Source organism: Epinephelus fuscoguttatus, linkage group LG1 (genome assembly GCF_011397635.1).
Source record: "Epinephelus fuscoguttatus linkage group LG1, E.fuscoguttatus.final_Chr_v1".
Classification (NCBI taxonomy): domain Eukaryota; kingdom Metazoa; phylum Chordata; class Actinopteri; order Perciformes; family Serranidae; genus Epinephelus; species Epinephelus fuscoguttatus.
Genome location: NC_064752.1, coordinates 50,970,611 through 50,985,782, shown reverse-complemented (window position 1 = coordinate 50,985,782; position 15,172 = coordinate 50,970,611). Strand labels below are relative to the sequence as shown.

The following is a 15,172-nucleotide window of genomic DNA, read 5'->3' as shown; positions in this document are numbered from 1 at the left end:
TTGTTGAGGACACTGAGTTAAAAACTCCCGTGATAGTTCCCAGCGCTAAACCTGTAGCTGAGAAGGCTCCGAGCGCCGCACCTCCTTCTCATGAGTTTCGGTTGCCTGTAACTCGGGAAAAGCTCATCGCTGCTCAGAAAACGGACAAGAGTCTACAGAGTTGTTTTGCTGCAGTGGTAAGTAGTGATCCGACTGACGGTGAGTGCACGCACTATTTTGTAAAAGATGATATTTTGATGTGTAAATGGACACCTGTGACTGCTGAGGGCACAGATTGGAGTATAGTGCATCAGATTGTTGTGCCCACAGCCTACCGCGAACAAGTGTTAACTTTAGCACACGAGAGCCCTTGGTCTGGCCATTTAGGCGTTAACAAAAAGTACAACCTCATCTTGCAACACTTCTTCTGGCCTGGTTTAAAATCTGATGTAGTCAAACACTGCCGCACATGCCACATTTATCAGATAGCAGGAAAGCCAAATCAGGTAATTCCACCAGCCCCGCTGCATCCAATACCCGCTATAAGAGACCCTTTGAGCGTGTTATTGTAGACTGTGTCGGCCCATTGCCTAGAACAAAAACAGGTAATCAGTACCTACTCACCATTATGTGCACCTCCAGACGCTTTCCTGAAGCTGTGCCGCTGCGTAAAATCACCGCTGGTGCAGTTGTCAAGGCGCTGACTAAGTTCTTTTCCACCTTTGGCTTGCCGCGTATCGTGCAGACTGATCAGGGCTCGAACTTTCAGTCAAAGCTCTTCAACCAAGTCCTGAAATCTTTGGGTGTAAACATGCGGTGTCCAGTGCATATCATCCCGAGTCCCAGGGTGCATTGGAGCAATGGCACCAAACACTAAAATCCATGCTGTGCAAATACTGTTTAGAGACGGGAAAAAACTGGGATGAGGGAGTTCCTTTTGCTTTATTCGCTGCTCGTGAGGCTGTGCAGGAGTCCCTGGGTTTCAGTCCAGCTGAGCTTGTTTTCGGTCATGCTGTTCACGACCCCCTTAACGTCCTTAAAGACAGGTTCCTCTCAGCGGAGTCACCTCCGGAGCAGAATGTTCTGGACTTTGTGAGCAAGTTCCGTGAACGGTTGCATCACGCCTGCTTGCTTGCTCAGAAAGCTCTTGCCAGTTCCCAAGTTGAAATGAAAATACAGTTTGATCGCTCTGCTGTAGCTCGGCAGTTTGAAGTTGGTGCTGAAGTTTTGGTGTTGCTTCCCATCCCTGGCTCTTCCCTCTCAGCGCGCTTTTCTGAGCCATACCGTGTTCTGAAAAAATTAAGTGACACTGACTACGTGATTGGCACCCCTGATAGAAAACGGAAAACTCGCATCTGTCACGTTAACATGCTGAGACTTTATCACTCCCGTGGTGGTGAACTTAGTCCTGTAGTGCCGGCCTGTTCTGCTCTCATTGTAGCCGAGTCCAATGCAGATGAGGGAAATGGTTTACGCGTGCGTCCTTCCTCTGTTCAAGGTGCGCGTTTGCCAAATTCCCAAATGCTGGTTGAGTTGCCACAACATCTCACGCATCTGGAGCCTGAGCAGCAGCGCGATATTACTGGCTATGTGGCGGAGTTTCCATGCCTATTTGGTGACATCCCCACTCGCACCATTGTGATAGAACAGATATAGATGTAAATGACGCAAAACCCATTAAGCAGCACCCGTACCGCGTTAATCAGTTAAAACGTGAGTTAATGAAAAAGGAAACTCAGTATCTGTTACAACATGGTTTAGCCACCGCCAGCTCCAGTTCGTGGAGTTCGCCGTGTCTGCTGGAGGGAAAGCCCGACGGCTCGCCTAGATTTATTACTGATTTTCACAAAGTTAACGCTGTCACCGTGCCTGATTCGTATCCTCTCCCGAGCATGGAGGATTGTGTGGATAACTTAGGTCAAGCTCAGTACGTCAGTAAACTGGACCTCTTAAAAGGGTACTGGCAGGTGCCACTGACAGAGCGTGCCTCTGAGATTTCCGCCTTCGTTACCCCTCACTGTTTTTTACAGTATACCGTGATGGCATTTGGCATGTGTAACGCACCCGCTACTTTCCAGCGTTTGGTTGACACAGTTTTGGCCGGTGTGACAAATTGTAACGCCTACTTAGATGATCTGATTGTGTACTCCTCGTCTTGGAGTGAGCATCTCAAAAGCCTGCGTGAGGTTTTCTGTTGCTTAGCTGCCGCGTCGCTCACTTTAAATCTGGCAAAGTGCGAGTTTGGAAAGGGTACCGTCAGGGCCGCCCCTCCCTAAACGCAGAACACGCGCTGTGCGTAGGGCCTCATCTTCCATGGGGGTCCACATTTTGTGCGAGGGGACGCATTTGCGCATATGCACAATGGATGCGCACATGCGCTACCGTGAGGCGTGCGTAAAATCAGCTCGAGGAAGAAGAGAAGAGACCTGACCGCCCATGCGTCGCTGCAATGATTGACAGCACTCCACATCTGAACAATCAGAGGGGTGCGCTGGCAGGCACTTGCAGAGCTGCAGCAGGTGAAGAGTTGTCGACATGTCGTCCAAAAGAGCCTCAGGAGTGTGTGCGGGGTTGGGAGGGAGGGACGGTGGGCTCCACGGAGGGGGAGACCCGAGCCTCGGGGGTATGTGTGGGGCCGAGAGGTCGGATGCTCCCAGAGAGGGGAGAGGGAGGTATATAGCTAAATAAGATGAAAATAGAAAAGAATGTCTCTGTATTTTATTTCTGTTTTCAGTGTTTAAGGTGGGAGAGGCAGAGGGCTGAGGGAGATCGGACGCCTCCAGAGAGGGGAGAGGGAGAAATATAACAAAATAAGATTAAATAGGAAAAACCTGTCTCCCTCTTTTATTTTATTTTCAGTGTTTAATCAAGGGTGGAGGATTGAGGTGGTGGAAGTTACATTCTTTTGATGAGTAATTGATGGCTATTTGTGACTCAGATTTGTTTATTTATTTATTTCAGTTTGAAGTTATTTTTATTTAATATTTATTTATTTATTTATTTCAGGTTGAATTTTTTATTTTATTTGACTCATACAGCCAAACTACTGTATCTACAGTGCATTTGTTATTGCCAGTAAAGGTTGTCAAGTTAAATGGCAAGTTGTTGTACGGTCATTTTGTATCTATGATACATTTGGGATGGGGGCCTCCAAATAAAATTTCGCTTAGGGCCCCATTTTGGTCAGGGGCAGCCCTGGGTACCGTGATGTACTTGGGCAGGCAGGTTGGTCAATGCCAGGTCCGTCCGATAGAGACCAAAGTCAGTGCTGTAGCGGAGTTCCCTCTTCCGACAACCAGACGTGCTTTGCGGCGATTCCTCGGCATGACTTCACTTAATTGGCTTAAAAGGTTCAGCACTAAGCTGGTTTAAATCTTATTTATCTGATCGTTTTCAATTTGTTGACGTTCGCAATGAACCATCCTTACGTACTAAAGTTTGTTTTGGAGTTCCGCAAGGTTCTGTGCTCGGACCAATCCTGTTTACTCTATATATGCTTCCTTTAGGTAACATCATTAGAAATCACTCTATAAATTTCCATTGTTATGCGGATGATACTCAGTTGTATTTATCAATGAAGCCAGAAGAAAGCAATCAATTAACTAAACTCCATAATTGCCTTAAAGACATAAAAACTGGATGAGCACCAATTTCCTGATGTTAAATTCAGACAAAACTGAAGTTATTGTTCTTGGCCCCAAACAACTCAGAGACTCTTTATCTGATGACATAGTTTCTCTAGATGGCATTGCTCTGGCCCCTGCCACTACCGTAAGAAACCTCAGAATAATATTTGATCAAGATTTGTCTTTTAATTCTCATTTAAAGCAAACCTCACGGACTGCATTTTTTCATCTGCGTAATATTGCGAAAATTAGGCCTATCCTGACCCGAAAAGATGCAGAAAAATTGGTCCACGCTTTTGTTACCTCAAGGCTGGATTATTGTAACTCTCTATTATCAGGTAGCTCTAGTAAGTCCTTAAAAACTCTCCAGCTAATTCAGAATGCAGCAGCACGTGTACTAACAGGAACTAAGAAACGCGATCATATCTCTCCTGTTTTAGCTTCTCTGCACTGGCTCCCTGTAAAATCCAGAATTGAATTTAAAATCCTACTGTTAACTTATAAAGCTCTAAATGGTCAAGCTCCGTCATATCTTAGAGAGCTCATAGTGCCATATTATCCCACCAGAACACTGCGCTCTGAAAACGCAGGGTTACTCGTGGTCCCTAAAGTCTCCAAAAGTAGATCAGGAGCCAGAGCCTTTAGCTATCAGGCTCCTCTCCTGTGGAATCATCTTCCTGTTACAGTCCGGGAGGCAGACACCGTCTCCACATTTAAGACTAGACTTAAGACTTTCCTCTTTGATAAAGCTTATAGTTAGGGCTGGCTCAGGCTTGCCCTGTACCAGCCCCTAGTTAGGCTGACTTAGGCCTAGTCTGCCGGAGGACCCCCCTATAATACACCGGGCCCCTTCTCTCCTTCTCTCTCTCTCTCTCTCTCTCTCTGTCTCTCTCACTCTCTCTCTCGTATTCTATTACTGCATCTTGCTAACTCGGCCATTCTGGATGTCACTAACTCGGCTTCTTCTCCGGAGCCTTTGTGCTCCACTGTCTCTCAGATTAACTCATATCGCAGCGGTGCCTGGACAGCGTGACGTGTGTGGTTGTGCTGCTGCCGTGGTCCTGCCAGATGCCTCCTGCTGCTGCTGCCATCATTAGTCATTAGTCATACTTCTTCTGTTATTATACACATATGATTATTGTCACACATGTATACTGCCAGGTATTAATACATACTTTCAACATATTGTACCGCAGTAACCAGAACTATAATATTATTACTTTCATTAATGTTGTTGTAAGCTACTGTCATTACCTGCATCTCTCTCTCTCTCTCTCTCTCTCTCTCTCTCTCTCTGTGTCATATGGATTACTGTTAATTTGTTATGCTGATCTGTTCTGTACGACATCTATTGCACGTCTGTCCGTCCTGGAAGAGGGATCCCTCCTCAGTTGCTCTTCCTGAGGTTTCTACCGTTTTTTTTCCCCGTTAAAGGGGTTTTTTTGGGGGAGTTTTTCCTTATCCGCTGTGAGGGTCTTAAGGACAGAGGGATGTCGTATGCTGTAAAGCCCTGTGAGGCAAATTGTGATTTATGATATTGGGCTTTATAAATAAAATTGATTGATTGATTGATGACTGGTTACTATCGGAGCTTTTGCAGGAATTTCTCCGACGTGGTTGCTCCGCTGACTCACTTAACCAGTCCCAAGGTAAATTACCAGTGGTCTCCCGAGTGTCAGCACACGTTTGAGAGCGTGAAAACCCTCCTGTGTCACGCGCCTGTACTTGCCGCTCCTGATTACGCGCTTCCGTTTAAGTTAGAGGTTGACGCTAGTGCGGTCGGTGCTGGTGTGGTGTTGCTGCAGGAGGATGCGGCAGGCGTTGAGCATCCTGTCAGCTATTTCTCGCGAAGGTTTAACACTCACAAGCTTCGTTATTCGACCATAGAAAAGGAGACGCTCGCCTTACTATGGTCACTCCAGCATTTTGAGGTGTATCTTGGGTCTTGTAGTCTCCCCATCGTTGTTTACACCGACCATAACCCCCTCGTATTCCTTGCGCGCATGTACAATCACAACCAACGTCTCATGCGCTGGGCCCTGTTGGTTCAAGAGTGGAACCTTGTAATTAAGCATAAGAAAGGGGCCGATAATGTCGTAGCCGACGCTCTGTCCCCTGTGTAGTCTGTTTGGTAACAAATCCAGCAGGTTTGTATTTATGTTGGGGGGGTGTTACGGTCTCCGGACCTTAGTACATTTATTTTCTGTGTTTAATGTGCTGTGCATGTCATAATGGGAATTATTCGGCCAGCACTTGTCAATCATTTATGTGTGTGTCTAATTGTCTGCTCTGGAGGGAATCCCTGGCAGACCACGCCTCCAGCCCGCTCTCCTCTGCTGCGGTTCAGTGTTCCCTCGCTTGCTGGTCAGCCGGCCCCCTCGCTGTCGTCATCGGTTCTGGCCAATCACCGCTTCACCGGCCCCTCGTCTGAACCTTTAAAAGCTGCACGGAGTCAAGAGCAAGGGCGGCTGTGATTTAACCTGAGCAGTCCGCCTCGCTCCATTTGTGTTTTCTGCTGCTGTAATCTGTTCGTTGTTGTTGTTGTATTTGGGAATCTATGGGCTTTACGATTTAGCTTTGTAGCCTAGCCACATATCCTTTGCACATACACGTAGATTGTTTGATGTATGGTACACTAGCTTTATGGGTGTCGGTTTGAGTGTTGTTTTGTTTGTGAGGTAAGTCATAGAGCAGACAGACAGATTTGTTTAAGTTTTATTATTCTGGGTGGCCTTCCACCACCATTAGTTAAGTTAGTTGGGGTGTTTATTTTGTTGGTGACAGGTCAGAGTTTTGTTTTAATTGTTTTATGGTTTGCCGTCACCCGCCGCCCTTCCCTGAGTTTGTTATACTTTAAATGTAATTTACCGCCGAGGCTCCTTTCGTGAAGCCCGACTTCCGGGTTGTGTTACAGAGCCTGTAAGCGTGTTTTTCTTTTCTGTACCGCTTTTTTTTTTATAAAGCGTAGCTTGTATTGTTTATTTTGTGAATGAATAAACGGCAGCTTGCCTTAATCACTTCATTGTTTGGTTTTATGTTGCTTCCCTTACCCCTAGACACATTCTGGGTTGTAACACTGTAGAGTATATAAAACTATATAAATAATAAACATTTGATATAATGCATGTTTTTTTTACATTAGTAATTCATTTTACACATAATTTTACATTATTGTTAGTAATAAATTCATTTAAGCAACAAAAATCTGAGGAGCCACTTGGAAACTGAAATAGCCGGCTCTTTGAGGCAAGCCAAAAGAACCAGCTCTCTAAAAAGAGCTGTATTTCCCATCACTATTGAAAACAGACAATGCATGTAACAGGCTGAAGTTGAAATGGCGTCCCAGAACGTCAACAACTAACGCACCCTGGGGATCTTGCCGGTCATATGTCAATGTGGAACGTCCATGACCAAATGTTGATAAGTGACAAGGTTGTCGTGAAAATGTAATGAAACAAAAGCCTCTATGCCAATGGTTCAATACTTTTTCCCCAGGGTTATTCCACTTTACAGCACCTAACTTTTTTATGGCTTGAAATGTTGTGATTTTTTTTATCAGTGTAGTTTTATTGAGTAAATATCACAGACTGGTGTAAATTTCATGTGAACAGCTGCATTGGAAATATGTTTAATGAAAAGAAAGTTGATGTGTTGAATAATTATTGTCTCCACTGTAAAATATCGGCACTTACCTGATGTTCCTCTGTAATACTGTAATTTACCTGTGAATTTGTGACAAAATGTTGTTGCCAATTTCTGTAGTGGAAAGATTTGAACTGGGAAGAGCACTATGCTAATAATTTAGATAACAAAGAGTTATTCTCATCTGCCTCCTCTTGTCTTGTGCTTTCTCCCCGTTCACATCGTTCTCCATAGCCTTTGTTGTCATATACACTCAGCCTGATACATTCTGATTCATCTCCTCCCCCTCCCCCCTCTGCTCCCTACCTGGCACTGAGCTCTAAGTGCTGATTCAGCCTATTATGATAATGCATATATGAGAGTTTCCGGCCCTGATTTGAAGGCATTAAAATGCTGTGGGCAGTGGACAAGAGTAATCTCTCTTTCTGCCAGTGCAACATTCAGCTCAGTGGGAGTTAGCGTGCTGACAGACCCCCTCTCTGCTATACAACAGCAGCACGCCGTCGTCTGTGCCTCACTTGCTGTCTGGTTTTGAATGAAAACATACAACTCTAATGTGTTGAACTTAATGAAATGTGCATTGAAAAATACGGTTAGCTTGGGGAAGCTCTCACCCGTCTGAACAGTTGGCTGACGTAGCCCTCACCCGTTGTAATAATACTGGTTAGTAAAGAGTTCAAACACGCTGCGGGCTGTCAAGTAAAAGACAGAGGCAGTTGAAGTTGAACTTGAGAAACTTTATATAGAGGCTTCGCCACCATTCACAATATACCCACACACATCACCCACTTCAGTTTCCAAAGTGCATTAATGTGGTTCTGAAATGAAAATAATAACAATTCAGATAATCATAATCATTCACAAACATCCAAAGGAACTGAAATTCAGCCATATGCATATTTAAATCAGAGCAATAGTAGCAGTAATATCACATATGAAGATAAAGAACATTATTCTCCATAATATTATACATAAACTGTGCATAGAGATTCATTAAGGTAGATAAGATATTACAGCTCTCACACAACCTCAAAACTGAGTGGAAAGCTCCTAACACATTACAAAATGAACCAGCAACCAATGCATACAACGATTAGCATACAACAATTAGCAGTCCCATTCACACTTAATGTCAACAATAGCACCCATTAGCATACATACACATTACAATAGGGCTAACGTCGCAATTAAGCTAGCGAAAACGGGACTGTCACTAACAACAACAATTCTGCATTTAGCATGTCACAAAGCTGCAGACACATTTCACACAGGTGATCAGACTTAGTTACTCACAGTTTTTATGCACGCACAACACCTTTGGAAACTTCCAGCGCTTTTGGTGTGCCTGGCTGTCTCTCCGTGAGCGAAAAGAGAGAGACGGCAGCGATGGGGGGCGGGGACAGCCAGCTAGAAGTGTGACGTGATTGGTCGACTGTGATAGCTGACTGACAGCTGAATTAACAAATAGAGAACTGCTAACCAGAAAGAAATAGAAAATAAATGAGGTAGATTGGCCTTTTTAACATGCACTATGAACTGCTTTAATGTGCTTCTCTTTTTTTTATGTTGCAGGCGACATGCCGCATTTCCTGTAGATGTCTCAGAGATCCCTCGAAGCCTTATTGCCCCTCCATGTAGGAGAAGTTACCCCTGTCGCAAATGGAAATCTGCATCTTTTGGGTAAATTGAAAGGTTTTTATTGAAGTCACCTTTTCTTCGTCAGACCACAACTGTCCTAACTGTCTCCTTGATGCTAGTTTACAGTATCAGTCTGTTTATCAGTCTGATAAATCATCTAAATTCTGACCCTGCCATTCCCCATGCTGCTGTTGAGTGTTTCTTTCTTTGTCAGTCTTTTCCTTTTCCTCATAAAGACCTCCACCATCTACTGTGCACAAGCTGGTAGGTGGCCTCCTCAGCCTCTAAATCCACTCACATAGAAAATGAACAACTCTCATTACAGCCACAGAAATTAAGTAGAAGCAGAGTAGGGGAATTGACTACTTTCTGGGATAGAGCTGGCAGAATAGACCCCTGTGATGACATATCTCTTCCTGCAAATTCCCTCTATCTTTTAGGATGACTTAATGAGTGGTGAAAGAGTTGAAGGATATCTAAAATGAGTGACAAGCCTTGCTGCACTGCTACAACTGTGTAGATTATTGCAAGCATGGTGTTTGTATAAAGCATCTTGCAGCTCATACAGTACAGTGATGCCCTGCCTGGCTGTCCATGTCCTTTCTGTGGGTGCTTTTCCTTGGAGTTCCTTACATCTGCTCAGTGAGGCCCTGAGAGTTCCTTAGCATATGAGGAGAGATGAAAACCCTGAGAGCATTGAGCAGTGGGACACAGGCTTCAAAGGCTTCATAGCAATTTCAAAGGGGTTTTTATTCTCAATGCCGTACCCACTGTAGATCTCGCTCTATACACTTTGCCAGGGGAGGAGGGAGGTAGCAAAAGCCCTAATGAGTCGTGTTTGTTCACGATGTTTATTGATTCTAATTAGCTGCAGAGATGAAGAGAGTATAAAGAATGAGTGCTAAAGACTTGTGATTACAGTGAGGTCTTGAGCTGTCCCACTCTATTTGCAAGTATTTGCCAAAGAACATGAAGAATAAGCGCACATCAATTACAATTGCCCAGGGAGCTGTGTTCAGCATGACGTTTAGGTCAGGCTGGAATTTACAATAGGAGATAGGTGTGTAGATTGGATAATGGATAATGAATGCAATTATGTTAAACCCCTGAGGGGCACAAAGGAAGTGACACACTGCTTCAGGTAAAATCACACTGTGACACAATACGCCACTGTACAGTGAAGCAGCTTCAGAGACAGATTATTGAGCTTTTAAATTTGGCAGTTATAAGATTAAATGTGTCAGCAGCAGGAAAAAGGTAACGGCAAGCGACTAGAAAATGCACTTCCTGCAGAAAAATGTGAATACTGACAGCTGTTTAGGTAGGTCTTACAGTAATTAGTAGTATCATTAGAATGTGTGTGTGTGTATCTCATATGTGCGGGTAGTGGGGCGTGTATAAGGTATTGCCAGCGCAGTATCAAATTAGAGTGGTTCTTGACACTTGTTCAAGGCCATGAAAGGGCAGAACCCCACTAAGTTTGTGCTGGTTTACCATTACTATTGGTTGTCTTATGTTGCAGCTGAAATTGTTGTGAGCTGAAATGGACCAGACACATGAAACTTAATTCCAATAAATGGAAATGATGTGCAAATGCTTCCCAAGAAATATGGCTCTTATTTGCCATGTGGTGGTGCTGTAAATAACACTCAAAAACGCAATTGTGGAAGCTTACACCTCTCACACAAAAGGTCTGACTGACTCGAAATTTGGCACACATATCCAGCTGGAACAAGCTAGATATATTAAACATGGCACCATAAATTAAAATGGTGTCCTAATGCTTTAAATCAAAAATAATCCCGATCGGCCTGATGGTAGCGCTATGATTAACAGCTGAGAAAGTGAAAATTTTGACAAGCCATGCCCCTCGCACCATGAGTCTGACTGAATTTAAGTTTAACACACACCTACAACTCAGTGTGCTCTACAAAAGAACCTCTTGGACAATTGAGGCCACTGTGGTGGTTTCCTTGCTATGCTATTTTTATAATGTGAGAATCAGTGATATGAATACTTCTTTAAGGGAAATTTCGGTTTATTTCAACCTGTCTCCTATCGTCCTAAATTTGTTTCAAGTGACTAGTGACATAAAAATAATAGTTAGTCATTAGCCTAGATACACTGACTGAGCCAGAATACACTGACGAAGAGCTTCGTGAAATTGAAGCACGGAGAAGGAGAGAGAGAGAGAGGCGCAACAGGTAGAGGACGAGAGAGGAGGAATGGCTGCTGCAAGGCTGCGTAGCTCTGGAGATTGGTGGTGTACCTGTGGATGCTGTGCCCCAATGCCCACAGAAGAGGAATGCCTCTGTTGCAAGGAATGGGACAGGTTGCAGCCTTATTTTCAAGGTCTGGATGTGACCGAGGACGAGACACCTCCACCTGGAGTAGTATCCAGCTGGGCTTTAACTAGAGCTTGCCATATTTCTGCCGCGCTTTGGAAAGCAGAGCTAAATGGTAAACAAACATGGCACCACACTGGTAAGGTAAGACATCACGTTTACATGTCGTTTTCTACATGTTATCTGACATTTATCCTAACGATATGAGGCGGTCTTTGTGGAAAAAAACTTGTTTAGTGGACTAAATTTGCACTTTAAGTATGCCCGTTCACTTACTTTTAACAGGTCTGACGCTACTATGTGCCCCGGCTGTATCTAGGCTAACGGCTAACATGCTAACTATTATTTTTATGTCACACATAAAAAATAATCATCAAATCAGCAAATCATTGGCCACAAAGTTTTGCAATCACAAAAAAATGTCGAGCATGTTAGCCAGCCAATGGCTTATATCTTTCCATTACTTGTTACAAGTCCTTGGGCAATCCTTTCCATTGAAATCTCCTCCCAGAAATGTTCTACATCCATCTCTCCATTGAAGCCCTCAGGAGGTTGTGCAACATCACTTACTACAGACACAAAGTAAAAACAACACAAAAAGTAAATTTTGAGAATAATCAAGTCAGGATTTATCAAAATTACTGATCTAAGAAAAAAACTGTCTCACCTGACAAGTGGAAGGCTCCCTTCTTATGGATGTCCATGATAAAAAAATGGTGGATAATCACCACGCAGAAGAGAGTACAAGAGTACTAGTATTGGTGTTCTGCCAGTGCTTCAAAGTGGAAATATCCATGTAGAACAATGTCAGGAGAGGGGAACTTCAACCCTAATGACAGTTCCAAATACTCTACCACTCTGCTCACAGCTGTATGGACCTAGGGGGGGAAAAAAATGAAACAAATGTACTGTAAAAATGGAGCTGTGCATTTTATCTGATGAAAGTATTAATTTCAACCTTTTAATTTAGTTAAGATTAGAAAGTAACTGTAGCATGTTCCTTATCGACAGACATAAAGGGAGGTTGAGGAGTGTTCTGTCGTTAAAGTTGTGTAGACCATTTTTCCGCTCTTGATAACAGTAAAAAGTTCTACACTGAAAGCAGTGTTTACAGTAGGTACAGACATCTGGAAATTTAAAAAAAAAAAAAAAAAAAAAACCCAAACATTTTGAGTCAGTGTTGCTTATGATAAATTCAGTGATTATTCAAAGCAGAGCAAATACCCATAAGTTGGCAAAATTTGCCTACCATGAATGATGCCCGTGTTTGTGATGATTTTGGCCTTATTTGTGATGAGAAGTGGGTCACTCAGGGGAACATGGCCTGGGCAAAGCTGGCACGTCATCTCTACTGGAGTGAGATGCCTTGGATATTGTTTTTCGGTTGATGGAAGCCGTAAATTGTCAGGTAGGACAGCAGGTATCTTTTTGTAATGTAGAATGTACTCGACCATCTTTTTCAATTTTTGGACATCCCTTGGAGGATACAGCATGCCACCACCCACATCAACCTCATCTTTGCAGTCTTGTTTCCCTGGGGATGTTGCTGTACTTGGGAAATCCACCTCCTCAATGCTCTGGACTTTCCTAAAGTATTCGGGTTGCGTCTGAAATAAATGCCATTTGGCTATGTAGGTGTGAGGGCATGATCGTTTGGTCCTTGCACAAGGACAGTGCCATGAATTATTTTTTGTGCTGTAGGACACCATGACTCTTCCCAGTCGACTGTAGTAGGAGATGGTGGGTTTGTAAACAGATATGTATTTGCAGTGAGGGTTTCCAATTTTGACCAACACTGAAAGGGGAATCTGTTTACTTTTGGCTTGGTTTTACCAATTGAGGCAGATCTTTGTCTTATCTTCACCAAACCATTTGCGTTTCACCATCTCATTGAGGATCTCTTGGAGAAGCATCTCAGAGGATGCATTTGAAGTGCAGTAACTTATGGACCTGAGATGTATGCACTGATATGCTTTCAGGCCACTCCGCCATGCCAACTCCATATTCACCTGGCACTCTGCTGACTCACAACATACATGTTGATTTTCACCCCACATTTTGGTCTGAACATGCAGAGGAGTGCTGGCACCATGAAAAGATTTTTGGACATTATAGATTCCATTTTGAGGATCTAGACAAATACTCTCCAAATGTGAGATTTCCATTATGTCCTTTTGTTTGCTTTCATGTGCCTTTTTTTAAAAAAAAAATTGTTCATAATGGCTTGACATACAGGACATTTTTTCTGCTGCACTGATGTCACACGAACTCTTTGCATCTGTCCAACTCCAATGGCTGGCATGGTCCCTGCCACAGAGGTGGAAGGTGAAGGTGATGGAGCTGGCACAGGGGTGGAGGGTGAGGGTGATGGAGCTGGCACAGGGATGGAAGGTGATGGTGAGGCTGATGGAGCTGGCACAGGGGTGGAAGGTGAGGGTGATGGAGCTGGCACAGGGGTGGAATGTGAGGGTGAGGGTGATGGAGCTGGCACAGGGGTGGAAGGTGATGGTGAGGGTGATAGAGCTGGCATGGGGTGGAAGGTGAGGGTGTGGGTGATGGAGCTGCCACAGGGGTGGAGGGCGAGGGTGATGGAGCTGCCACAGGGGTACCAGGCGATGGAATAGCCAACTGTCTCTTTTTGCATATTGCCAGGTGTTTAACAAAATCTGCTTTTCTCACAAGCATTGACTGGCAGTTGATGCAGTGATAATGAAGTTAGGGCCGACAGCCTAAACCACATCTGTGGATGGTGTACCCTAAAACATAATTTTATATCAACATGATTATTTAAAAGAGAAAATTCCCACAGTCTGAATTAAGTTTGTTATTCAATAGAAATCAGAGAGGGACTAATTTAAATTTATTGCTCAAATTAATTCTCTTGTCACATTCTGACTGCTTGTAATGAGGGCTGCTCCTTAAACTATTATCGTCCACTATCAACAGCTAACCAACAGCAGACTATGAGTTACATGAACTTCTTTTTTAAAAATACATAGTTAAGTTTTCGGTCACCAGTGTTGCTATCGGAGGCAGGCAGTTAACTGGCCCCTGGCACCCAGGGTACCTTGCATGTCATATCCCGATGTGGAAAGTCCACGACCAAATGTCGATATGTGACAAGGTCCAAGTGACAATGTTTTGCTATAGCTGACCCACACTGTGCTCTGCTCTTCCACACCAGAGAACCAAGAGGTCAGTTTCTAATTGCATTCTTATTTCTTGATATGCAGCTAATTATTTATTACAGATTATATATAGATTAGATAGATTATATAACAAATATAGGTTGCTAGTACAATATGTTTTTGAGGCTACAGTGTTCATAATTTTGTACATGAAGTATTTTTAGGGACCTCGGCTGAAGGCCTTTTTCAAAAAATATTTACACCGTTTATCGTATCAGCTTCAAACATGCACACATTACAGGCCAACTCCTGCTGAACAGATTTTCTGTATAACTTTGTTATTACTCTGACTTGCCACAAAACCTCCTGACGATCTTCGCGCCACCTAGACACACTAAAATGGACACTGCTGCCCGTAGGAATGTCGTAGAAAGATCAAAGCAAAACTGGCTTGTTCATAGGTGACACCCCTGACCTAAATCCAACAGGAAGTGACCTATTTACCCGGTTTGGATTTTATGGGTTCTTAAAGGTGACGTGCCACAAAACCTCCTGACGATCTTTGCGCCACCTAGACACACTAAAATGGCCACTGCTGCCTGTAGGAATGTTGTAGAAAGATCAAACCAAAACTGGCTTGTTCGTCTCATTGAGACGAGACCTACAACTACACCCCTGACCTAAATCCAACAGGAAGTGAGCTATTTGCCCTTTCAAAGTAAGATTTTGCCTCAAAATGCTCTTTTTTAAAAAATTATCTTCTCCTAGACTGTTTATCATATCGGTTTCAAACACGCAGACATGCCAGGCCAAC

The 15,172-nt window shown here is 43.6% G+C and overlaps 1 protein-coding gene across 1 annotated transcript in view; it reads left to right on the top strand.

Moving 5' to 3' along the window:
- Positions 1-15,172, top strand: part of LOC125883905 (IQ motif and SEC7 domain-containing protein 1-like) — a 600,950-nt gene that overhangs the window by 80,719 nt on the left and 505,059 nt on the right. Inside the window, exon 2 of the mRNA XM_049568571.1 lies at positions 8,820-8,927. Within this exon, the coding sequence (XP_049424528.1) occupies positions 8,820-8,927 (108 nt within the window). The remainder of the gene's footprint in view (positions 1-8,819; positions 8,928-15,172) is intronic.